At 41.7% G+C, this 26,425-nt stretch overlaps 1 protein-coding gene across 10 annotated transcripts in view; it reads left to right on the top strand.

Moving 5' to 3' along the window:
* The window catches only part of chl1b (cell adhesion molecule L1-like b), a 78,436-nt gene that overhangs the window by 46,164 nt on the left and 5,847 nt on the right, over window positions 1-26,425 (top strand). For 4 of the 10 annotated variants that reach the window (XM_085455760.1, XM_085455761.1, XM_085455768.1 and 1 more), the window contains exons 3-27: window positions 234-251; window positions 1,818-1,926; window positions 2,105-2,295; window positions 2,903-3,025; window positions 4,095-4,265; window positions 4,589-4,612; window positions 4,717-4,828; window positions 5,172-5,353; window positions 6,140-6,271; window positions 7,950-8,090; window positions 9,008-9,119; window positions 9,363-9,529; window positions 9,613-9,778; window positions 9,890-10,014; window positions 10,361-10,462; window positions 10,789-10,986; window positions 11,202-11,272; window positions 12,951-13,173; window positions 14,285-14,400; window positions 14,665-14,869; window positions 15,016-15,138; window positions 19,399-19,578; window positions 20,782-20,811; window positions 21,600-21,671; window positions 24,767-24,898. In XM_085455760.1, the coding sequence (XP_085311886.1) occupies window positions 234-251; window positions 1,818-1,926; window positions 2,105-2,295; window positions 2,903-3,025; window positions 4,095-4,265; window positions 4,589-4,612; window positions 4,717-4,828; window positions 5,172-5,353; window positions 6,140-6,271; window positions 7,950-8,090; window positions 9,008-9,119; window positions 9,363-9,529; window positions 9,613-9,778; window positions 9,890-10,014; window positions 10,361-10,462; window positions 10,789-10,986; window positions 11,202-11,272; window positions 12,951-13,173; window positions 14,285-14,400; window positions 14,665-14,869; window positions 15,016-15,138; window positions 19,399-19,578; window positions 20,782-20,811; window positions 21,600-21,671; window positions 24,767-24,898 (3,225 nt within the window). Of the gene's footprint in view, window positions 1-233; window positions 252-1,817; window positions 1,927-2,104; window positions 2,296-2,902; window positions 3,026-4,094; window positions 4,266-4,588; window positions 4,613-4,716; window positions 4,829-5,171; window positions 5,354-6,139; window positions 6,272-7,949; window positions 8,091-9,007; window positions 9,120-9,362; window positions 9,530-9,612; window positions 9,779-9,889; window positions 10,015-10,360; window positions 10,463-10,788; window positions 10,987-11,201; window positions 11,273-12,950; window positions 13,174-14,284; window positions 14,401-14,664; window positions 14,870-15,015; window positions 15,139-19,398; window positions 19,579-20,781; window positions 20,812-21,599; window positions 21,672-23,957; window positions 24,066-24,224; window positions 24,387-24,766; window positions 24,899-26,425 lie in introns of all 10 variants that reach the window. The other 6 variants (XM_085455770.1, XM_085455763.1, XM_085455762.1 and 3 more) reach the window with 6 other exon arrangements.

The raw sequence follows: 26,425 nt of genomic DNA, 5'->3' as shown, positions 1-26,425 counted from the left end.
GCATCAACCCTCTTCCTCTAAATTATTCAGTTAAAAAATATCTCTTAAGGCCTTGATAAAGAACAGTTCAAACAGGTTTTGTGAAAAAGGCGGCTGCATTTTGGGGCTCATTGTCAGAGAAGTCTTTTTAATTCTAGCTTGTGTTTTCCATAACACGGGTGTATGTTAAAGGATTATTCCCACACTGCTGACTGTTTCTGGTTTATTTCCCCCTGCTGCCATGGATTATATAGTTTTAGGTCACATAAACAGTAAGTTTACCCTGCCATACTGTAGCTAGTATTAGTGAAGTCTTCTGCTCTTTCCTTTTCATCTCCTGGCTTTCAATTAAGCTTAGCACTAGCTTTACTTACAGCCATATGTGTTGGATCTGAATACCATGTGTCATCAGTCATGACTCCATAATACTGGTATTTACACTTCTAGCACTTCTAGGACTAGGCATGTGCTTTTCCATCCACACCACATGTCACTGCTTTATCATCAAGGCCATCAGGGACTAAATGAAGAGCTTTTATTGTGATTCATTGCATTAGCACACTGTCATCTTAATAGATACATTTGTTTTCTTTGTTTTTGGACATGTAATTGTCATAGTAGTGCAGTGGTTCCCAACCAAGCAGCAATGAAGCTAAGTTGAAAGTGCCAAAACTGCAGTTCCTCAGTTAGCCATTTGAAGGTTGCTACAGAAATGAGTTAAACCCATACATTTCCATTCTACAGTGCCCAATGTTTGATCATTAACCCTCTGAGGTCTAATTTGTAAGTGGTGAAAACCAAAACCCTAACCCGAAATCCCAACCCGAGGCAACTAAAATATGCAATAATGTTTTAAATACTTTGTTTGCAATCAGGAAGAGACCTAAATCATTCTTAATAAGGGGTCTTGGGAGCCGCAAGGAGTAAAACTATTGTGGGCCCTACATGAACTAGCCTACATGGGTCCCACGTGGGGTTTTTTTGGGCAAGCCAACTATGGGTTTGCTAATAAAACCCATAGAAGGTCCCCAAAGGGAAAACCTGCTGTGGGCTCTGTGTGGGCACACCCGCTTATGACCAGTGTGGGATAAGTTTGTGTTTGCCCACAACCCCCACAGTTCACCCACACACCTTCCCACTGTGGGCACATCTACTGGGTTAGACCGCAGAGGGTTAAAGACCATGTTTGGAGCCTTGTACACAAAAATGGTTTGGGCCTCTACTGATAGCCTCAATCTTTATATTAACAGTTACAGCAGTCACACCCCTGATCAGTGTCTGCTTGGCATCCACTAAATAAAGTCATTGAACTGGACCATGTTGTAACATGTTTAAGGTGTTGGTGCCTTTTGCAGCATTTTAATCCCATTATTTGACAAATGTTATGACCTCCTGTGAGGTACAGACCAGCCAATTTTGCTGAGTAGAATTCTAGTATTATATGATTTGATATTATGAATATGTTACATGCACTAATTAGCAAGTATCTGTGACTGTGTATTACATCCATTCAGCTTATGGATGCTAAGTAAACTTGCTAGAATTAGCCTGTAACTGACTGATAGCACTTGTTGAAATATGGTCATTTTTGTCTTCCAAAATACAACAAGATGGCACTTTTCCATGCCAGACCTCTTAAAACCTCAAAAGCAGACTATATTGAAGATGTGTTGAGCTAAGTCAAAAGCATATTCCTCAGGAAATTGGCATTCACAAATCTAAAATGTTGGGAACCACTGTCCTAGTATCATGATGAGTATGACACATTTCTTAATAGCTTTCTTGAAGCCTGTGTTGTTTCTTTAATTTTCATGCTTGCCTGTCTGTTTGTTGCCCAGTTGAGCAGCTGCCCACCATCACAGCTCAGTCGCCCAGCACTCTCATCGCCTTTCCCTTTGACGAAAGCTTCCCCGTGATTTGTGAAGCCAAAGGGAATCCCGAGCCAGAGTGAGTACTTCAAAGGACGGGAGCTTGTTATTAGCAGTCAAACAGACACTAAATACCAAACAACACTTTAGCATCAACATGTTGCACTTCGATGCTTTGATTTGTAACTTTCGGTACTGAGTGTTCTACGGTCTCAGCTTTAAGACTTGACATTTTAACACTGGCTTTCTTTATGTAGATTCAGATGGACAAAGAATGACCAGGAATTCGACCCCTTTCAAGACCCCCGCCTGATGAAAGAAGAGAATTCTGGGACCTTTGTGATACCCAATAATGGGAACCTTACAGAGTACCAGGGAACCTATCGCTGTTACGCCTCAAACAAACTAGGCATCGCCATATCGAAGGAGATTGAGTTCATTGTGCCCAGTGAGTAACCTGCATCTTTGAGTGTGCGTGCAGATGTGTGTGTGTGAGGTGCTCTGTTACAGAGCTTTCAAAGTGATTCAGGGCCAGCAGCTCCCTGTAATGACTGCACCTCTCTGTTGTGAGCTTTTCATTGTATTGGACGTGGCAGAAAGTCATTGAGGTTCCCGAGCGCTCCACCCCTCGCAGCGTCTCATCTGTAGGTCTGCACCAGAAAAAGCATCGGGTGTGATCTAGCCTCTCCATCATTTCCTTTGCCTCATTTTTCATTTTGTTCCCAAGAACACTACATAAATTCTCCAAGAAAATCCACTCCACAGGGGACTTTGACTAAATTTGGCTGGGCTTCAACCGCTCAGCACTGGTGACAGGGCCATGAACAATAGCGGTAGGGATGTCTGTTTTGTTTCTGAGGGCCAGAACTGAAGATAATAAATAAATAAACAGAGCACACTAGGATTCAATCTATTGAATGATTCGCAGCACAGGTAAAACTGACACGTGCTACACGTAGAATTCAAGAATGATATTACTGCCACCTTCTGTTGAAAAGAAAAACTGCACCACACTATTTATTATTTTTTTCAACTCTAGTTTATCTTGTTTTCAGATGTTCCTAAATTCCCTAAAGAGACACTCGATCCTGTCGTGGTAGAAGAAGGCCAGCCATTTACTTTAAAATGTGACCCACCTAACGGTATACCTCCACTGCAGATCTACTGGATGACTATTAGTAAGTAATATCTCATGTTGTGATGAGTGCACAGTTTGGTGTTGACTTTCTTTTTTTTCTTTCTTTTGTGTCCCGTTTGGATCTTTAGCCATCACAATTGTTGTCTTAAGGCCAAGAAAGATGCCAAGCGGATTTATTTTACCAAGTGGATCATCATGGCCTTGCCATATTGGTCCTTTATGATTGACCTTTATTATAATTATGAATTTATTTTGTTTTCAGTTGTGTTGACTTTCTAACTTGGTTAATTAAAAATAGTTTAGACGGTAAATTTCATAAGATATATTAGGCTTATAAAAATGTGTTTTGAATCACATGCTAATCAGAAGGAAAGTCACTGCAGACTCTCTTTTCAAAGCCACAGAACTTCTTTATATTCACGTTCCCACATACATGAAATATATCAGGTAAAATGTTTGTTATGTTTAGCTTTACTGAAGAGTTGGAAGAAGCCAGTAGTAAAATTATGGTATGGAGTGTTTTTGAACAGTTTAAAAGATTTTTTTTGCCATGTATAAAGACACTTCACAGCCGTGGTGGCAGAAGTGTTATAGAAGTGTTATCCATTATATCAGTGCAGAAATGACTGCTTCAGCTGGTGGGGTTATTAGAGTGATGAGCTTTCTCTGCTTCGTAGGCAGTTTGGAAGTTTATACCAGAGATAAATAAGGTACAGAAGACCAAAATAAAGACTATTCTTCTAGGTCTTTGTAAAACAGTGAAACATTCATTCTCGTTGTGCCACAGTTATTTAAAAATGAGAGGGGAATTCATTATTGTGTGCAGCTGTGTTTATGAAACATATAACAAGTGATCCAAATTAGATGATGGTAGTTGATTTTTACTATTCCCAAGCCATAAAATTTCAATCAATGTCAATCTGTAAACAGATATTTTTTTGTGAAGGTCTTAGTAACTGTCTCAGTGAAGTATTAGGAAAATTACTTCATTATGTTCCAATGTCGTTTAGCTGGGTTAAGCTGAAGTACATGGATTTAAATCAGCAGTTGTTCAATTAAAGATTGTTTACATCTACATGGAATCATTGCCACCGTCTTCCTGTGCTCAGATCTCCAGCACATTGAGCAGGATCAGAGGGTGTCCGTGGGCCTGAACGGAGACCTTTACTTCTCCCACGCAGTGGAGAAGGACAGCGGGAGAGACTACTGCTGCTTCGCCTCCTTCCCCAGAATACGAACGATCGTTCAGAAGACCGCCATGTCTGTCATTGTCAAGACAAGTAGGTGTCTCGTTGTTTTCTTTGTCTCCACTCGATTATTGTTTGCCTCTCAAACCAGCGTGACGTGTACTTTGATTTTGGAGCACTGTTCATTTACCAGCACATTCGCCGATACCGTTGTTGAAAGGAAACACTTCAAAAGCCATCCCAGTGTCACACTGTTTTGTTTGTGCGCGTCTTTTTGTTTCTATGATTTTATGATGTGACTCAGATGTTGGTGATGTGCATCATCCACATTTTTCACATGTTCATTGTGTGTGTGTGTTTTTTTTTCTTGTTTGTTTGTGTGTTTGTTTTTTTGGTCTCATCCGTCATGATTTTAGGAAAAAGTGACAGTTCTGAAAATGGTAAGTTATATTAGTGTATTTCTGCATGTGTATGAACTGCTTTATGCACAAGAAAGATGTGTGAATACGCTGTTCTGTCTTACTGTGTATTCTGTTCTTTTCAGCTAATGCAATTCTGGAGAGAAAACCCTCTCTTCTGACGCCCCCTGGTGGCAAATCAGAGATACAGCTGATCAAAGGAGAGGACCTGAACCTGGAGTGTATTGCTGAAGGATTGTGAGTAATAATTTACCTTAATGTTTTAGAGTTACTATATTAGCAGTTATATTGCTATGTTAGAGTAGCATGGTGGTGTGGATGTGTTTGCATGGATTCTCTTCAGGTATTCTGGCTTCCTCGCACAGTCCAAAGACACTTAATTAGTTTGGTTGGTTGTAGGTGTGAATGGTTGTCTGTGTTTTCCCTGTGACAGACAGGTGACCAGTCCAGGGTCTAGCTATCTTTCTTGCCCTATGACTGCTGGGATAAGCTCTAGCCCTTCCAGGACCTTTAATTTTAGCCATGTAAAGGCAGTATGTCACTATTTTTAGGCTCACCATTTGTTCCCATTTTCTGTCAGTCCAACTCCACAGGTTGAATGGATGAAAATGGGCCACAAATTTCCTAGTAAAGTGAGATTTGAGAATCATGGAAAATTGGTGATTGTGCCAAGAGCTGAGCTGGAAGACAGTGGGAAGTACATGTGCAAGGCAAAGAATCCACTGGGAGAAGTTCAACATACCTTCACCGTGACAGTCGAAGGTAAAAACAGTGTACAGTGCAACACACTGCAATGTTGTCACATCTGGTTTGTCTACATTGATTTCATTATTTCTGTTTGACAAATTCGTCTAATCATTGATAAAAAGGGGTTTAAAGACCAGCTGCTGTGACGATACATTGTGTTAAAATCCTCACAAGTAAAAGTTCTGCTTTAAGAAAAAGTATGATTCTTCTGTTATTGTATATCAAATTATCACCTAACTCTAATGCTTTAATATGTAAGTAAGATTCTATGATTAGTGGAAATGGAGCTAGTTTTTATTTAGTTAATATACTCTGTTCCCATTTTACGGATTGTGGATCTGCCAAATGGTTATCAGGTACAGGAAAGATTAAGAAAAGGCTCTGATGGCTGATACAGTTTTATTCTTATTTTCCTCAAATAAGCCTCAAATGGAAAAAAAAAAAGCTTTAAATATCATTGAAAGATGAAGATCTGATTGCATAAACATGCATTTTCACTGTCAGCTTCCTTTGTTTTGATTGCTATGTTAAACATGGTTGTGTGTGTGAAAGACGGTGTTAAGAATAATTCCAAGTAATGCATAATAGTATAATCTCTATATCATGGTGGCAGGTGGTGAGGCTGAAGGCAGCGGAAGAGCCTTTTGTGGGTCCATTTCTGTGTGTAATCGGTAGTAAATGTAGCATTCATTTTTACTGAATAATACATATTGCGTAACTATTCCTGTGATTGTGTTCTCCTCTGTAAGTGCTCAGTGTCTTCTTTATACTGATAACATCACGCTGACTGTGTGTTCTCAGAGCCTCCAGAGTGGGTGTTTGAGCCTGAGAGTCAGCTCAGTATGATCGGCTCAGACGTGCACATCAAGTGCTCTGCCAGTGGGATTCCTCAGCCGACGACTACATGGAGGGTGAACGGTGGACCTCTGCAGGGTCAGTCCCACAGCAGTCTCACTTAAAGCTCACTTCACTTCTTTGTACTGCGAGCTCCTTGTGATTGCTAGACATGTTGAACCCCACAGAAAGGCTAAAGGTTGATGCTGTTTTGTTCAGTGTTACAACGTAGAACATGAGGAGGAAGTATCCAGAAGTGGGAAAGTACTCCAAGGATGATGAATGTGAACATAATTGTGTAGTATCTGTTGAGACACAACCATAGAATCTAAGAAAAGACAAACAGAGACAAGTAAAACACTGACGTGAATGCTATTAATTAAGTTTGTACATTAAAGGTAATGTGCACTGCATGTTTGAGAATATGAGGGATATAAGACCTTCTATGGCTTCAAAAACCAAAATATGAAGTCACTTAAATCCCTGACAGCTGGGGAAAGTTTATTATAACAAATCTAGTTAGGGCTACGTTAGCTGCAGTGTTAACTGTTAGTGTGAAGCCTCTAGGCTATGTTCAAATTGTGCACAGGTACTTTAAACATTGCAATACAACCCCCCTAAAAACCATCCAAAAAAGCAAACAACCAATAAAACCAATTGTAGTACCCAGTTAGTTCACTGGGATTTAGTGTAAAAGGCCCCTGGTGGGGGTGTCAAGGTACTGCATGGATGCGTAGCAAAGTATTTTTCAATGAAATTATAAAATAATTTAAGTTTGTCATTTAAAATTGAAAATAGAGAGAACATATATTTATGATTAAATATTTATATATACTACAAGGATGATGAATGTGATCTGTTGAGATCTGTTTTGATTAAAGATTTTAGTGATTAATTAGCTTAAGAAGAGGAGTGAAAGAAGCCATCTATGTCCACTGTGAGCGACCATCTTTGAACAGAGGCGGGGGTTTACGACACCAACTCTCTGCCATCTATAATCCAGTTTTGAGATCCCTTCCCAGACGCCTTAACGCCCACTCACATCCTGGGCCATCTGACCTCAGGAATTCGCATGATAAGGTGGGGCCAGGTTTCACAATGAACACACCCGAAACTCTGGCTGATTGGGACCCACGCCCAGTTTCACACCTTGGCTCAGGCGATTAGAGGATCATCAGGGGGTCCTTTTGTCCCTCTGTGGGGGGTTTACTCCCACTAGGTTTATATCTGGGACTCTCCACCATTTGACCTTAGAACTGAAGAAGCTTCTCGGATGAGAGGTGAAACGTCTTCAAGCAACTTAAAGAAGTCCAGACGCTTTTCTTTCCAAGCTCCTTTGACTACGATGACCTGGATGACTGACAACCTTCACAGACATATAGCTTAAGAACCCAAAAAATTCCTGTTTTTTCTCACTTTTTCTGTAACGCACTAAAGATACCACACCTCAACTCCAACATCTGAGTTTGTATGATTGCATGTGCCCGATTTCCAGGGTAAAACTGGTTGAAACAGAAGTTTACGTTGGTTTGCTGCTCCATCTTTTGGTACAGATTGGTAGTACACCAAAGTGTGGCCAGGTCCTAGGTCAACTTCAGCCGACATCACTTTAACACAACAAACACACAGATGTTTTAGACTTAAAATCAAAGTGATTGTTGCTTCACATTCTTTTGATGTTAGTTAATTTGGGAATTTCAGCTTAGCATATAGATTTTTTTTAATTGTGCTGGTTTAAAACTTTGTGTTCACTGAGTGTACCTTTGTATTATTCCAGAGTCCCCAGCACGAAACAGGAGGGTAATTGGTGACACCATAGTTATACATAATGCCCAAGTTTCTGACAGTGCTGTCTATCAGTGTGAGGCCTCCAATAGACACGGAACCATTCTGTCCAATGCAAACATCATGATCATGAGTAAGTATATCAGCGAGCCACAGTTTTATTAAATTCTGCTTCACCATCCGAGGTCTATGAAAATACCATCCATACAAAGTATTTGTGTCGCAGCGTACATGAATAAGGTTCAGACTTCCTTGTGAGACACAGAGAGATCGCTGACTGATGTGTCAAGCTCGAGAGCTGCCGCTGATGCTGGCATATGCCCATAAAACGGTGAGGAGCCCAGGGAAGGAGAGCTGTCTGCAAGCTGTATTCCTTCATTCAGGATGGCCGTTCTCCCTGTGGAGCAACAAGCCCTGTTCCCTACCATTTATATGCTAACAAGTCCCTTCTCAATTCCATACCAATTCGAGTGCCACAAGACAAACATGTGCTGCTTTACAAGAGCAGATTAAAAAAAAAATCTGTTGTGCAGCTCAAATGTGGGGAGTTGCTTCTTGGTGACACAGGAGTTAATAAAGCTGGACAGTCTCTGAATGCTGAGTCCCAGTTGCTGCCTTTGTAAACAATTAGTAGAGACAGAGCGTTTTAATGGGAGGCTTTGGCTACAACTGATAAGGTGCACACACTCAGCGAACTCATTATTCCATTGTTTTCAGCTTTGATTTCTTTCTCACATTTGCTCATTTCTGACAACCTGTCAGCTGAATCGTTTTTTTTATTTTCTTCTTTTTTTTTCCTTTTTAAAAACACAACAAGCTCATAGTTAATGCACAAGTAAAGCAACACTGTTGTCACCTCATTTAACCTGCAGTTATCTGCCTATTTCCATTCCTGTTTTATCAGCTTTTAAAACCTAATCTAGCTGTGTGGGTTTTGTTTTGTTTTTTTTTTTGTCGAAGCCATTTCCTCCACGGTGAAAAAAATATATTGTGCTTTTCTAACAGCACTGTTACGATGTTATGATGAGCGTCTCCTGCTGGTTTTTGCAGATTTGCAGCCCATGATTTTAACAAGTGAGGGGGAGGAATACTCTGTTGTGGAGAGGAAGGGAGTGACGATGCACTGCAAGGTCTTCAGCTCTCCTCCTTCTACAATCACTTGGTAAGTGTAGCTTTTTTTACCAGCAGAGGGCAGTAGATCTCAGCTGGTCGATGCGTGCACTCAGTATACTGGCTGTTTCATTACCCACGACCTGCTATTTCTTCAAATCAAGCTGAAGTAGCCCTGTCACTCAGCTCTGATGTCCTGCTTTTATCGCTTCACTGCTGCCATAGTGTAGTAGTGTAGACCACCTGTATTTGCATTTATTTTTCTCCCCTCTGACAACTTTTGCATGTTCTCCAGGAGCAAAGACGACTCCCCTGAATCTGTTCATGGACCCAGGTTTACTGTTCATGAAAACGGGTCACTGAAGATCTACAATGTGGAGAGGGGTGACACAGGACAGTACACGTGTTTGGCCAAAAACACAGAGGGATCATCTGCTATCAATGCCATGCTTTATGTAAAAGGTAAACAGTTTGTCATTTAAAAGAATTGTGTTAAGCCTCACACGGGCCTCAAAATGTAAGTAACTTGGTCTTTCCTTTGGAAGATCCCACTCGAATAGTAGTGGCCCCGGAGGACCAGCGGATCCTAATAGGTACCACGGCCCAGCTCTCATGCCTGGCGGAGTACGACAAGTCTTTCAGCAATTACTTTGAGCTCCTGTGGGAAAAAGATGATATGGAGATAGCCCTCAACTACACTGAGAATTCAAGGTAGAATTTTTATTTATTTATTTGGTGAAACAGCACTGCAGACCTAATCCCAGCTGAAAAGCCCTTTTCCTTTGGTAAATCAATACCCCGTCTCCATGTTTCTACCGACAGATACTTTGTGGAGAACGGTGTTTTTCACATCATGAATGTGAGCCACAGCGACCAGGGTGTGTACACATGTGTGGCAAAAACTCCAGCGGACCAAGACGTGGCCTCAGCCCTCCTCATGGTGTTAGGTGAGCTTACGTGTGAGCGCTGCTTCGGGGGTCAAAAGTTCAGAGCACCCTGGTGCTACATTAATGCGCAGCAAATTCGAGAAGGCCACAAAATGTCAGGAAGCCAAGCGCAGAGCATGAAGGTGCAGACCGTGGCTTTATTAGCACAGCTTCTTTGAAGATGTTGTCGACATGTTAAAGTCTAAAGAAAACAGTGACGGGCAGCACAGCGATGCAGCTGGTTCCACATCCTCTGACTCCTGGGAACGATTGAACGTTTGCTCCCCGGGTCTTTTTCTTGCTGCAGAGATCTTGTGTCCCTGTGATTTTCTTTTTCTAAAAGCCGTGCCGTTACAATGATTTTCAGATGTCCCCGATGCGCCGGAGAACTTGGTACTGTCTGACCGCAAGGGCAGAAATGTGACGCTGAAATGGGTCCCCGGGGACGACCACAACAGCTCAACCACAGGTAAAAAGGAGCATCCATGTGTGCAGGTGTCAGGACATACAGCGCAGAGAGGATCAGTGCATCTCGTAGCGAATGCCATTAATATGACAGACACATTCCTGAGCAGCATCCTGCATGTAAATAGATTTGTTTGATACCATCTTGTACAATATGAATCCATTATTGGTTCATCCAAGCATGAATCATGATTAGTCTCCCTGAGGAATGTACAAGCCCAGAGCAGGGTTTCAGGCGTTTTCTGCACAGCTGGTGGTTAGATAAGTAATCCTTTGGCAGGATTCATAGCGGTGAGGGAGACCTCTGATTGTCTCTATGCCTGTCAACAGAGTTTATTATCGAGTACGAGGAGAGCCACTGGGAACCAAGCAACTGGAAGGAGCTACTCCGAGTACCTGGGAACCGCAACTCTGCTGAGCTCAAGCTCAACGGCAATGTCGACTATTGCTTCCGAGTGTCCGCCGTGAACGCTGTGGGAACCGGGCGTCCTAGCGAGGCCACAGAGAGATACAAAACTCCTCCAGAAGGTCTGAGTTTCCTCCTTTCATCGCTCAGTATTTACCAGTAGTACCTTTTGTTAGGGTCTTCCAGCCCACTTGATACGCTGCTGCTCTGTGAACTTTAAAACACTCAGACCTGCTACATAATTGATTCCATTCTTGTTGAAACTCGTGTGCCTCGTTCACTGGAGATTTCTTCCACTAGCAATGCTGACAAAATCTATACTCCTTTTCCTCCACAGCCCCTGACAGGAACCCTGAAAATATCAGAATCGAAGGTCATTTGCCACATGAAATGGATATCAAATGGGAGGTAAGAAATAGACTTTGGTCTTTTTTATTATCTTCTTTCTGCAAGTTCTGCGACGTGGCCTACCTTTACGTAGCACATTATTCCTATCGTTATAGTTTTGAGCAGTCAAAGAATTTCTGAGAACAGAGATAAAGTTTTATCAATGTTTCATAGGCTATTACCAATAGGAATTAAAGAAACAGAAATGGCCCATTTATGATATTTCACTCTAGAGATCTTTAACCCTTTACAGCCGATCGGAGCGGGCACGCTCTGTTTTGCGTAACTATTTTTAAATCCCGGTAGCTCTGCAACCAAGTAAGCTAGCGCAATAATTTTTTTTGAAACTGGAGGAGTTGTACTTACATCTTATGCCATCAGCTTGTCCTAGGTCACAGTTTCCTTCCACATATAGCTTTGCAAAAACTGCATAAAAATCACTTGCAGCAACAAAAACATGATATTCCAGAAACACGCTTCGCCGATCCATCAGCTGTTTGTAACACTTCCTACGTCCATCAGCGCGAACTATCACATGACCGCATGACCTGCCCGAAACCGGAAGTGACGTCATTTTGCGGAAATGTAGTTTTTTTACGATCGGGGCCTTATGAGCTTGTGTTTTACTTGTTATGTGTTTTAAAAAGTTATGTTTGACTTTATGACTTTCTGTGTCGTTTCTGGGATGCTTAGGACTCATATTGCACTGCTGGAAATAGTTTATTTTGATGCATATGCTGTTATTTTGCAAATTTGCACTATAATATTTATTTTCGTTTTTCCTGCAGTATATAAAAATTGGTGTATTTCAAAAATAAAACTATGAAGACACTCAAAATAAATTTCCTGTGGTGGGAAACTAGTTTGTGTAACTTTTTTGTATTTACAGTTTTGAGGGATAAGCCTCTTAAATTTCTCTAACTAGAAATATATGTTAAAAAAAACAAAAACGATTTTCAATTTTTTTGTAGTTTATTGCACTTTTTTGCAATTTATGTAATTACTATGCACCTAATGCAGACATATTATTAAAGTTTGGGCTATAATGGTTGTATTGATGTATAGCAACTTGAAATGCTCCCAAAAATGGCTCCACAGCATGTAAAAATATAATATAAGCTCTGGCGAACTTGGTTCTATGGGTTAAAGAAGCCCTTTTCTGGAATGTCCATGAATGAGTTCCTCATTCAAGGCTGCTCTCTGTCTTTGATTAGAAAGAGAAAGGAAAGCTATGAAGATAAAAAAAATTCTTTTTAACACTCACAGTCATATATTGGCCTTTATTGTAGAAAGATGAATCTCTCCTTCACTTATTATCCGGTTGCCCCGTCATGGTAATGTAGCCCCTGAATCCTGGATTCATGAGCTCTCCTACTGTTAATGATTTGCTTTTGTGGATAATGGTATCTCATTCTATTTCTCACGGTCTGACTTCTGTAACGAGATGAATCTTTTCATCTATAAAGTCTCAGCAAGCACTATATCAAAGAAAAGCCTTGCTGCTAGACCAGGTCAATTGTTCCATTGTTTTATTAGATGGTGGGATAAAGCATTGTTCCAAGCAATGTTCACCGGACAAGTCATTTTTTTCCCCTATGGAAGGAGTGACATAGCGTGGTGAAATATAACAAGTATCTTACGCAACTGTGAAAGTCTCAGTGAAACCCACTCCATTCTTTCTTTTCCTGCTACGATACAGCCCCTGTTACCAATTGAGCACAATGGTCCCGGCTTGGAGTACAAGGTGAGTTACAGACGACAAGATGTGGAAGAAGACTGGAAGGAGAACACAGTGAAGAGACACTCATTCGTGGTGAAGAACACCCCAACTTTTGTTCCCTACGAAATAAAGATCCAAGCCAAGAATCGTCAGGGCTTTGGACCTGAGCCCAAGTTAGTGACTGGCTATTCAGGAGAGGACTGTGAGTATAAGTTAATTTTTTTTTCAGTATTCACAATAAAATGAGAATATGTTATGGGAAAGGGGAGTTTGAAGTTACTTCCTAGCAAATAAATATTACTGCAGCCGTCCTCCTCTCTGCGGAGCAGTTTTTTTTAAAGTTATTGTTTTGGCAAATACAAAACACATGGCATGGCTAAAAATGCCCTTCTAAAAAGAAAAGTTGGGGAAAATAAGCTGGCTTTTGCTGCAGTTTGTTCAAAGCTAAACAGAAAAGAAAAAATGAACATGTTTAAATGTTCTAAACCTCAGAACATTTAAACATTTTTTTCATTTTGCTTGTGCCCACATGACCTTTGGCAAAAACTTTCACTTTTTTGGCCTTTGTTAGCTTTATGCTAAACACGGAAAGAATTTTTGCTAGGTTGTCTAGCCACCTAACCAGGCCGAGGGTCAGACCCAGGCTTGCCACTCTCAGCCATGCAGCATGTGAGCGCATGCTGAACGTATTGAGCTAAACTGGCATCTTTAAATGAGTAAAATTGAAAAGTTGTTTTGAGTGCCCTTACTCTTGAAATAAGAGAAAAATAATCTTATTCTCTTTCTGGAATTTCAGCCAAACCATTGTCATATCCTGTAACTGAAAGCTCAAGATGAGCTGAAATATCTTAAGAAAACGTTGGACATATTTTCTTAGAATGAGTTTAATTTTGTGCAGTTGTGCAAAACTTGCTTGTTAAGAATGTTTTCTTTTTAGACAAAAAATAAGAAAACATGCAGTGTGCTAGAAGAAGAAAGCACCATGTACCGTACTTTTTACTCTTTTTCTTTTGTTTAGCTTTCTTTTGGATTTGTCCTCAGGAGGTCACCTCAGGTCATGACACTTTCTCACTGCTGTGTCCTGAGTAAAATGGGATTTTAGGAAATGTAGCACTTGTTTTTGTTTTTTGTTTGTTTTTTCATTTTTTTGTGACTCCAAGTAGAGTTCCCTCCTCGTAGGTGTTCCAGTAAATCAGTGATCCCTAAATGTAAGCAAGCCGAGTAGTACTTTGTATTTTTGTGTTGTTTGGGTTTGTTTTTCCTTCCCTCACTTGCAGCCTATTGTAGATTATAATGTGTGTTTGCCTTTGCAGTTCCCTCTGCTGCACCTGATGATGTAGCTGTGGAGGTGATGAACAGCTCCGTGGTCAAGGTTAGCTGGACACGAGTACACAAGGACAAGTTACATGGACATCTGGGAGGCTACAGGGTAATACCTCAAAACCAGACCTTTGCTTTTAGACACAGTTTAAAAGGAATGGCACTGACCTTGCTCTAAACATTTGCTTCTCTCACCTCACTCTGTCTCCTTTACTGGTGTCCAGCTCAATGTTTTCTTGCTTACAGCACCAGAAAAAAAATCACACTAACTCAGTCAGCATTCCTTCACACATGTACATATGTATGATGTTCAAAGTTTGATATCTTGTAGGCACTGCTGAGGATGTCTCTGTGTGCCTCCTTCCTGATGTAGATAAGTTGGTGGCGTCTGCGCAGTCTGGTGGACTCAAAGAAAAGTCCCGGAGATAAACACACGCTGGCAGTCCCCGGGGATAAGAACCACGCCACGGTACCAATTCTGACGCCCTTCTCCGAGTACAGCCTCATCGTCATGACCTTCAACGGGCGGGGCAACGGCCCAGGCAGTCATCCCGTCAACTTCAAAACCCCAGAGGGAGGTAAGATTGTGGAAAAACAGCATGGAGTGTATTGATTCACAACTACTGAAGGGAAAATCTAATAATAGCCAAGTAAACTGGGTTGCAGAATTTGACTGCTGTGTGTGTGTGTGTGTGTGTGTGTGTGTTTGTGCACGCCTTTGCAGTCCCAGAGAAAAATCATGATTTCAGGGTCACAGATGTACAGAGGCACACTGTCTCTTTGGCCTGGGAGCCGCCGTTGGAGCCTAATGGGATTCTCATTGGCTACCTCCTTAAGTACCATCTCAGTACGTATCCCTATTCCTCATCCTTACACTTAATCAACACACATATAATGGTGATGTTTCTGTATTGCTGTGAGAAGATGATGTGTTTTTCATCTTGTGTTTAATAGAGTTTACCCTCAGCTTGTACTCTGTAAAGAAAACAAACAGGCCATCTATTGCTCTGACTGCATATCGGCTTAACTGTTTCAAACCTTATCCTCTACACAATACTGCACTGCAGACAAGTATGTGCAGTACCTGAACAGTTTCTTGGGAAAAGAAGTGGTGATTGTCTAACCCATGATCCTTTACACAGAAAGAAGAATTGCTGCTCTGCTCTAATAAGGCTGGGGTCAGAGTGTGTGTATAGGAACCATGTCAGGGTGGTGTCTACTGGCCTGTGTCATGATCGCGGCTCGGCTAGTGCTGAACAAGGCCTCTGAGTCACAGTCTGTTAAGGTCCGGTTTTACTGACCCCATCCTGTCTGCAGGAAACGTCCTCAGCGTAGCTCTGTCCCAGGGGACATCATCCCTGAACACATCCCACGTGTGCACACACTGTGCTGTCCTTAAATAAAAGTCATAACGAAGCTGATGACTAACTTCCAACAACGTCTTAGTGCTGCATTTCCCGGCTAATTGAGTTTGATTTGGCGGCAGCACAAAAAAAGGACCCAGCGTCACGCCGTATTTCAGGAGAGGACGTTTTCATTGTGCCACAGCAATAAAGCTGATGGACTCTTTGAAGTGTGACTTTTTTTCTTTTTTTGAAGTCCCCTTGAAGGAAGTCATGTGTGAAACGTTGAGGATAATGCAGCCAGCTGTCAGTGTATCATCAGTGACACAAGTCATCTCAAGCTACGGCGCAGCTGTTTAAGACTATGCTCGTCTTCACAGCAGCCTTTAATAGCTTCACATTTCACCGGTTTCACAAGAGGCCCCGTTGTAACACACTGTTTAACGCAAGCCGGATCGACGCTGGGTTTAAAACACTTAAACTAACCTGCTTTGAAATAACACGTTTTTAGGATAAAGCCTTTCGATGGTGATATCAGCTCGTGACTTTATCTTTAACTAGTGCAGTTCCCCTTTAGAGGGAGAGTAACCCAAATTTACAGATGTCCCTTAAATCTTTCCCTTAAATCATGAACCTGCTGATTTGAAAAGAGGAGAGCCTGAAGGATACACTCACTGAATGTGTCCGTGTGTGTGTACCTGTTCACTACGTGGCCGCAGGTGTGTCTATGTGTGTGCGTGATCCCCTCCCCCCCCCTCACAGATTGGACATCTGCCACTCTAGGGGAAACACTGATAACAATTTTTTGTTAAAATACCCAATCTGAAAACTGCACAGCCAAACAACCTCAAACTCTGCTCTGCACTTTCTTGGATCCACTGCAGTACCACTGGCAAATTTGAAATGGAAAAAATAAACTGTCGGCAGGGGAAAAACATAAGATCTAGTTGTGTGGGACACACACCAGGAGATGTGGAAATCATAAACATTTTCCCTCTACCTGCAGTCAGTAACAAGTTTTTATCAAGTTCTTTTCTGAATCACTTAAAGCTTGTATGAATGTAAAGACTGAGTAAAGTCACCCTCATAACTTGAGTGGGTGGCATATAGTCACATTGCCTTAAAGAGCTGTTAACCCGCTCTAAAGCCCGGGGCATCATATGTCAGTACAGGCTAAACACCCGTCTGACTGTCTCTCAGGGAGCTTGACAAGGCAAAGATAAGATTGTCATAAAAGTACAGATGGGCGCTCAACCTGTTTTGTCATATTGAAGTCTTTAATCCTGAGTACACAGATCATTTCACTGTTATGCACTGAAAATCCACTCAAGGCTTCATAAAATATCCACTTTATTTCCAATTATATGTGATGCAGATTGAGATAGGCACATATTTTTGAGCACTTAAGACCGTTCCAGTGAAGTTTGTACTGCGTTGAACTGCTATATCGACACGAGTGGGAGTTAAAAATGACCTTGGCTATAAAACTGTCTGTTTTTCTCCCATTTGAGCTAAACTCACACTTGCTGTCAGGTCACATTTCAGTGCTGGAGAGTCTTGGTTTGCTTCAAGGCCAACTGTGTTTGGCCCGCTAGGATGAAGAATATTTGGAAATATTGTTATTTGTCATTAGTGGAAGCGCCAAAGTCTGAAGCCTTCAGCCAGTTCACTCCATAAGATCATACGGACCAGCTGTCAGGTCCGAGTTTTGCCGTAAAAGTGAGAAAGTAATGCCACCGCAGGGTGGAAACATGATGCTTGTGGCCTCTTTTTTTGTACCAGAGTTGATTGCATAATATACTAAAATTCGAGTGGTTTTGTCCCTGGAAATAAAACTGAGCAAAAAAACCAAAAAACTAAAGCAAATCAGGATGTCTGATAACAGCGGGTGGCATCCAGGCAAATAAGAGAAGCAGACCAATACATTCTTGTCATTGTTTCTGTTGCCTTCTACCTGAGAGACGTGGCACCTCTTTCACAGCAAAGGTCACCTCAACACCTGCTGTGTTTGTTTTTGTCACAAAGAACATGAATGCCACCTCCCTACCTACTGGGCTGCTTTACGTAGTGAAAAATGAGATCCCATCACAATGTAGGCAGAGAGCACACACCAAAAACTCAAACAAATTGCAACCATAAATTAGTGGAGCACAATTTTCTTTTTTGTTTTGTTTCAGGGTTTGTTTTTTTTTGTTAATGGAGACATTATAGAGAGATTAATCCTGAAAAAGCAAAGAACAAGTTGCCTCTTTTTTTTTTTAAAGCCCAAACAGGAAATGTACAAATCAAAATGACAAGTGACATTTGCTTTTTCTTTTCTTTTTTTGGCAGAGCTGAAATGTCCTGTGATTGTCAGTTGGAAGTATTTTGAAAGGCCACTAGAGAGTTCCCCAAAAACAAGGCATAGTCAAACATTTCACTGTGTGTCAAAATACTGGAGTCATTCAGTCAAAAGTTAAAAAATAAAATAAAATAGAAGAACAAAAAGGCATTGGGTACAAGGAAGAGCAGAGTATGGGATAAGAGGGTAACGACATTATGATATCAATCATATCAAAATTAAAGAAATCAAAATTCTATATGTATGGATAAACTATCATGACCAGAATTATTTTGGTATAGACATTATATTTTAAGAAAAGCTGGAAAGAATGGTTTTCTAATGTGGAGGCTTAGATGCATGTTCACATCAGTAGATCAGAAAAATAAAGCAGTTAAACAAATATGTTGTCACTAAGACACAAACTTCTTTGAGTTTCATCAGGCTGTATACAGCGTGCACAAGTACTTCCAGCAGAACTAATTGCTGACACCTTTTGGAGATGGGAAAAAACAATGTGGGAGTGTAGTACTAATATAAAGTATGCTGCCTGTCAGGCAAAAACACCTCTTCAAATGTAAAAACAAACTAGGTAAGGAAGCTGTGTTTTCAAGGGACTGAAATCTGTGAAACAAGTGTTCTTACTATGGTACATGTATCGAATATGAAGACTCTGCATAGTTACATTGTATGATCCTTACTGTGTATGAATTTAAAATGAGTGAGAAAATTCCTCTCGCGACCACAAGCTGTATATTAAAGGTGGATGAACCAGATGCAATGAGCAGCATACAGGAAGAACGTGCTGTGTTTTGGACTATTGGAGAACATGGAGAATTTACGTTTCTGTCACGACTAGTTGCTAGCCTGTACTGACCTTTGTACATCTGTGCTGCATTTCTGAATATAAAGCGTGGATAGCTATGGCAAGTTTTTTACCTTGAACCTGCAATGTACTCCTGGTAATTGGGTCGGATTGAGGTCAGATCACAGTCACGTCATAAACAAACTGCTCTGGACCAACCCGTCCAAAGTGTCTTGATTACTGTGTTCACGTCTGCACAAATGAACCACACCAAGGTGTAAAACGAACCAGAATCCAAGTTAAATGAACTTGAACACCACAGGTGTGAAAATACCCTAAAATAACTACCAACGGTTTCTCGTTGAGAATATCCACATGATCATCAGCAGCAAGACACAGCAATGTGAGGCTTCACAACAGGACTTCTCTAGCCAGTGGGTGAAGTCACAGTGGCTAAGTCTGTATGTTATATAGAGGCTATGCTTAATACACTGTAGGTGCAGACAATCCTGATATTTTACAGTGTATGTAATGCAGTGTAAGTATAAGAGTTTTCCCTTGTTGTTCCTTTGCCTTCTGTTAGGTGACTGTGACAAAATACTTACATTTACGTATTTTTTTTCCTTGCCTTACTTCTAGTCAATGACACAGAAGAAGTGGGACCACTGCAGACAGTAGATATTAGCAAACCTGAGACCACCACGTGGATCCTGCGTGACTTGGAGCCTTTGAGTAAATACAAGTTCTACCTGTGCTCCTGTACCACGGTGGGCTGCGGGCCTGACGTCAGCGACGAGTGCACCACCACCCTGGAAACAAGTGAGTGCTTGAAGGTCCAGAAAGCCGAGCCGATCGGGCTTTATGTGTGCGGATAAGCTTGCGTGGGCGTGGGGCTGGTTGAGCGTGGCGCTTTCTCAGTGGGGGAACATTGGGAATGCGGAGGAGCTCTGAGGAGCACAATTTGCTCTGGTGAACCGAGGCTAAGCAAAGCAGGTGACAGAGTCATTTTACCATTTCGATGTGGCATTGAACTAGTGCAATATGATATAAGCCTGAGCAGCCAAGCTTTTCATATCTCCATGTAAGTAATTTTTGTGGATAAACAATTTCATATGGCTGCAGTGGAGGTTTTCATTTGTCACTGTCATGAGAGAGCAAGTGCTTATTGATTGGACAGAGAGCGTGAGCTATGAAACAATCAGCTGAGAAAGAAAATTGCTTTGAGCAGAAAGGAAACTGAAGCTTTTATTACTGAATTGTGCACTCATGAAAGAGTTGCCGGGTAAGTCATCATAATAAGCCAGCTTGTAACATGTAATCTTTGCCTTTTAATTACATATCATTAGTCGAGGTCCACACACCATACTTCATCTGGCTCAAACTCAAGCCAAGCTCCTGTGATTGTGGTCGGTGGTACGAGTGATTGAAGCAGGAAGCTTTTTGCAAGTATCACTAAATGCGCTGTAGTCATAAGAAATAAGCAGGTGGCTCTTTCAATACAAATGGACAAGAAAATGAATGTAGTATGTCACTCAGGCTGTGTGTGTAAAAGCAGAACTCTCAACTTTGAAGTGCAGCACAGGTGCTTAATATGCAAGCGATTACTTATTGTTTACTGTAAGAATCCTCACAATCACAGAAAGACACTTAATTGGCTCTTAGGGGTTGTTTATTTGCATGGTGGGGAAAAAAAACGCCGGAGAGATGATTACAGGAGGAATGGCTCATTTTATATGTATTGAGTTTTGTCAGACTATTACATGTGCGGGGGAGAGGTTCAAGGTCTGCGCATGAAAGCTATTTGTGGTAACACCTCCATCACTGTGTGCATACGTGTGTGTGTGAGGGTTTGTCTTAATGGTCCTCTGCTTGCTTTCACATATGCCACTAAAATAGTGCATTGCTTTGAGATGTAGCTTTGATCATGCAGTGTGTATTATAAATGTGCCTGTGAATGTGGACGTCTGCTTAGCCATGCAATGCTTGTCCCTTCTGTCTTTTTTCTTTTTTTCTTTTCTGCAGCTTCCATTTTGGCTCCTGCTGTTGGCCTCAGTATGTAGATCTGTTTATGCAGCAACTGTGGCATGTCATATGTACACATATAGAGAGCGTCAAACTGCTCTGAAATAGTGATAGAATAACTTTCATGTTAGTATGACATGCTCACCATTTTGTTTTTTAGTAGTGCTCGCATGCTTTTAGGTTTAGAAATATGGATGTGTGTAGCTGCTGTAGGGCTGAATAAATCATTGGGACTTGACTGTCAAACATTTGGACACTTTTTATTTGTCCTATGCAGAAGTTAGCAGCCCTAAACACTCAGCCTCTCTGCACATAATTGACCTTGTCTGCTGTTTGCCCTTGCCATCAGCAGAGAGCACTCTGATGCCTCCTTTCATTAGAAAACCGTCAACTTCTTCTTAGATAAAGTTTTGCAGCTTCCTCTCTAATAACAATTGGTAATGAGTAACCTAATTATAAATTCATATTAATCTTGGCTCATTAGCAGCTGTAAACGAATATTGACTTTTCTCCTAGCAACGGCAGGCTCGGTGCAACAAGCTGGGGTAATAAATGATGCCTTAAGAGCCAACCGCAGTAAGAGCATCAGACACGCCACGAGCTCGTCCCTTTTTCTTTCTTTTTTTGGACTGGAGTAAAAATGAAAAGGCACATCTCAGAAGTGTGAAATACAGTTTTGAAACTCTAGATCGTGTTTCAGATTGCATAGTCACTAATTTTAGAGTGTACTTAACAACAGCATGCATGCTAACAGTAGACGATAGCATCTCAAGCCCTTGCCCCAATTGATAACCACAAGGTCTGTCTTTTCTTTTCAGGCAAGTCAGCTTCCCCCTCACCTCCAAGCACTCCAAAGTCCCCTGTGACCAAACCCACTCGTTCCACCATAGGTAGAGCCACAGCACTTTCTGACACAGCAAAGCCTTAACCGTACAGCATCGACAGCAAAGGCTGAGGGATAAATGCAGAGGAGCATTGACTATTATAATGTGATAGCATCTTCAGGAATTTTTTTTCAACTAGTTTGTAATGTAAAATGGTAGCCATATTGTACTGTAAGCTTTCATTTCTCTGCTACACCACCGGGAAATCTAGCATACTAGATCTATATCCCGATCCCACAGTGTGGCAGTGGAGTGCAGTCACTTGAACAGGACAGATATGTCTAATTGTAAGTGATTGATTTGTTGGGCCCCATTCAGCCCTCTGTGTGGCAGTGTATTGACCCAGCAGTCACCTGACATTTCCATGTAATCTTCAACTGGGTAAACAGCAACACACCTCTGGGACAAGAAGAGGTCCGGGGACAGAGAGAAAACAGCAAGGAGAAACATCCTCCTGAGCCATGCAGAGAAGTATGAGCTCATACTGGGAGGGTGATATTTACAGGACACTGAGATAAGTGGAAGCTGTTGAAAGCTCCTGTATCAGAATATTTTCTGGTCTCTCCTTATTAAAAAAAAAGATTTCTGACTTTGAAGGGGTATCTTCCAGGGCATTCGTTCCCTGCTGGGTGAGCAGCTGCTTTCTGCAGAAGGTAATAGCAAGCTGAGGAACATGGTGACAAAACACGGCAGCAAGCCTCTGGATATTTTTAACTCAGATTGTCTATGTCAGTCGAAGTCATCACACACTTGCAATGACTAGAATTGCTATAGCTGGTGACTAATCCATCAACATTAGTCAGAGAGTGTCATTTGCAGTTGTTGGGATGGACAGCCCAGACACAGGTGTTCTTGTGAACTGAATTATCACCTGAGCAAATAAAGCACCCGAGCTTGAGGCACAGATGAAGATTTGCATGTTTGCTGTGGTGAAATGAAGTGGATTGTGCTTTGTTGACTAGCTTAGACAGCTGCTGTCAAAGCACACGTTTCCCATACTAATCATGCTCATCAATTACTGTTTTTCCCTCTTTCTCTGTTTGAGGATAAGAAGGATAAAATCACCTTGATAGGTATGTCTGAGGTAGATGAAGCTAGAACACACAAAATATTTTCACGGACCAGCCTTTAAGGTGTCGCGGATAATTACAACAAAATAAAATGATACGACCAAGACAAAAACTGTGATATTTTGTAAATATAATAATAAACGCAAATTCACTGTGTGTAACTTTATTAGCAGCGTCCTCCTGAAATGTGCCAACAACACTGAGAGTTGGCACATTTCAGGAGGAGCATTTCCTCTCTGCGCCTTAATGCTCTCTGGTCACTATGGTAATGCGTAAACATTTCTTTCAAAATAAGACACACAACTACAACGCGGGAAAAGACCCAGACTCGGAAACTGAGTTAATGATAAAAACCCTGAAAATTTCACACCCGAGCCTCAGCTTTCGGCCCGGTACCAAACGACTCACGGACCGGGCGTTGGGGACCACTGCTCTATGTGCACACACTTGGCGACTGTGGAGAGGAAGAACTCCCCTTTAACAGGAAGAGAGCAATAAAAACTGGATTTGTTTAAGCTAATTATTAATCTGAAAACTTTGTGAATTAATTCACTAAATTGAATTAAACACTGAAATATTTTTTTCATTCAACATTAAAGCTGAAAAAGCTTTTCTGCTTGTTGAGTTTCTAATAATTTGCACTTTACCTTGAGTTACCTTGAAAAATGCCCAACATTGTCTGGCTTCAGCTGCTGGGATTACATTTTTTTTGTTTGTTCATTGATGAAATACAGAAAGGCAGTGACACCGGTTTGGCCAAAAACTGTTTTTAACACTTTAAAACTTCCAGGACTGTGAAATAACCATAATAAATCTCAGGGGGAAAAGTGTCTTATTAACATGTTATAGGGCTAACTTGACTTCATTCCCATGTTTCATTCATTTCTGCTTGTGTGAAATGTCCATCATGCAGCAGTCTTTGGTGTTAAATCGCTCTTCAGGTTTTAGTAGATTGCCATTCAGCTTTATAGGCTCCACCTGTGGTTCCATTTCCCTATCCACATTACTCTTGTCCTGTTGTGAGAGTGACCCAACGTCCCCTTCTGTCAGACATAATTGATGCCTAGTGTTAGGAAGGAGCACGCTTGCCTCTTCCTTAGAAAGCATCCTTTATCCTGTAAACACACACGATTGCTAACACTTTGATCTGCTTTGTCCTCTACTAACCCTTCTCTGCCATTTCTCCATTTCTTTTCCTCATCTCGTCTTATCCCCCCGTCAGTCCCGACCCTGTTTAATGTTAGCTCTGCTGTTAGCGACAGCTCTGCAAATATCAGCTGGAGATCTGGAGGAGAGCATGCTGAGTTTTATATCACATATATGAACAACCGTAAGCTCAATCTCTGTTGGTTTGTGAGTAGAGTAGAATGAAACAGTAGGTGACACATCTGCACCTTTGTGTCTTTTCAACCATTTCTACATTAGATAAAGGTGGTTGTGTGTTTTCATGTGTACTGACACACTGTTGATTATTCACTCCTCTGCACAGGTGAGGGTCACTGGAAGATAACAGAGGCCTTAAACACCTCTAAGACTTTCCACATCATTGACGGCCTTGAACCTGAGACTGAGTACACTGTGCGCCTTATTCCTAACAGCCGGGTTTATAATTCTAGTATATTTGAAGATGTTATCACTACAGGTCCAACAGGTGAGGAAGGGGACAAAAAAATGGCTTAAAGTATGAAAAAAGCAGAGCTAATTTACCTCCCTTTTAAAGAAAAAAAGAACAGGTGCAACTCGCGTGTCCTTGAACGGTGACTCAGGCTGCGATGTGTGGTCGTTTACGGTGTCACGAGGATTTAATTTGGCTCACTAAGAAGGAATTACATTTGTACAGCGTTCCTTACTTGATTAATTAGACAAGCAGGATTAGCTGTTTAATATTAATATTGGAGCGTTTCCATCAGCGGCGCGCCCTGCTGCCTGCTGCCTTTGCATCAGATAGGCTCCGTCGATGTAAACATTCAATCAAGTGTCCTGATGAAAAGGCCAAGGCGAGTCAAAGTCACCCAATATTGTTCTCCTCAGGTCTGGCCAGCATTCACGGAGGAATATCTACCAAGGGCTGGTTTATCGGGCTGATGTGCGCCATTGCTCTCCTCACACTCATTGTGTTGATCGCCTGCTTTGTCAACAGAAATAAAGGAGGGAAGTATTCCGGTAGGTCCTCACTTTACAAGCACACACGCTCATCACCTTCCTTGAATACTAATTGCTGCTCAGAGCATCATTATAGTTCCATTTTGTTGTTTGTTGACATGAAAAAAATGATCAATCATCCCAGAAGCCATTACCGGAATATGTATGATGATAGTTTTCCCCTTTTTTTTTGTTTCCCCGGCCATTATAATGCAAATTTATACATAAAATAGGCTGCTGAATTGAAAGAAAAATAAGCATTTGTACTGTATGACCAGCATTTGAATTTTGCATTATTTTTCCAGCCAACAATCTAAACAAAGTGCAGAGCCCACAGTGAGACAAAATGCAAATGCTGCACATGAGCAGGCTGCATAGTGAATAGTGACAGAAGCTCTGTGGTATCTCAGCACTAGTCCTCCTACTGGGGACACGAGAGTCCTTATCAGCTTTATTATTCACGGCTAATGGCCTTCAGGTTTGTCGTCTGGCCAGCAATCGTTTCACTCGTCAGCAGAAATAAAGAGCGAGATGCAGCTCTGTCCTTTGTTTCCTCATTAAGTTCTCATTAGCGACAACCTTTTCTTTCATTTGCCTGAGCCATGTGCTTTTTTCCCTTCTCCCTTCCTTCGCAAAAGGAAAACATTTAGATTTAAAAACATAAACCAAGGCTTCATTTTTTCCTCTTTAAGGAAAAAAAGACCCCAATAAATATAGAAATTTATACACACACACACACACACACACACACACACACACACACACATATATATATGTATGTGTGTATAAAAAAAAAAAAAAACACCCAGCACGCCCCTGCGGGCGGTTTATCCTTCAAGCTCGGGTCCTCTACCAGAGGCCTGGGAGCTTGAGGGTCCTGCGCAGTATCTTAGCTGTTCCCAGGACTGCGCTCTTCTGGACAGAGATCTCCGATGTTGTTCCCGGGATCTGCTGGAGCCACTCGCCTAGCTTGGGAGTCACCGCACCTAGTGCTCCGATTACCACGGGGACCACCGTTACCTTCACCCTCCACATCCTCTCGAGCTCTTCTCTGAGCCCTTGGTATTTCTCCAGCTTCTCGTGTTCCTTCTTCCTGATATTGCTGTCATTCGGAACCGCTACATCGATCACTACGGCCGTCTTCTTCTGTTTGTCTACCACCACTATGTCCGGTTGGTTAGCCACCACCATTTTGTCCGTCTGTATCTGGAAGTCCCACAGGATCTTAGCTCGGTCATTCTCCACCACCCTTGGGGGCATCTCCCATTTTGACCTCGGGACTTCCAGGTTATACTCGGCACAGATGTTCCTGTACACTATGCCGGCCACTTGGTTATGGCGTTCCATGTATGCCTTGCCTGCTAGCATCTTGCACCCTGCTGTTATGTGCTGGATTGTCTCTGGGGCATCTTTACACAGCCTGCACCTGGGGTCTTGCCTGGTGTGATAGACCCCAGCCTCTATGGATCTTGTGCTCAGAGCTTGTTCTTGTGCTGCCATGATTAGTGCCTCTGTGCTGTCTTTCAGTCCAGCTTTGTCCAGCCACTG

This window comes from Copadichromis virginalis, linkage group LG5 (genome assembly GCF_057382275.1).
Source record: "Copadichromis virginalis isolate Kocher_CV1m ecotype Utaka linkage group LG5, C_Virginalis_male_GT1.1, whole genome shotgun sequence".
In the NCBI taxonomy this organism is placed as follows: Eukaryota; Metazoa; Chordata; class Actinopteri; order Cichliformes; family Cichlidae; genus Copadichromis; species Copadichromis virginalis.
Note: the sequence above shows the minus strand (reverse complement) of the source record. Positions and strands in the feature narration are given on the sequence as shown.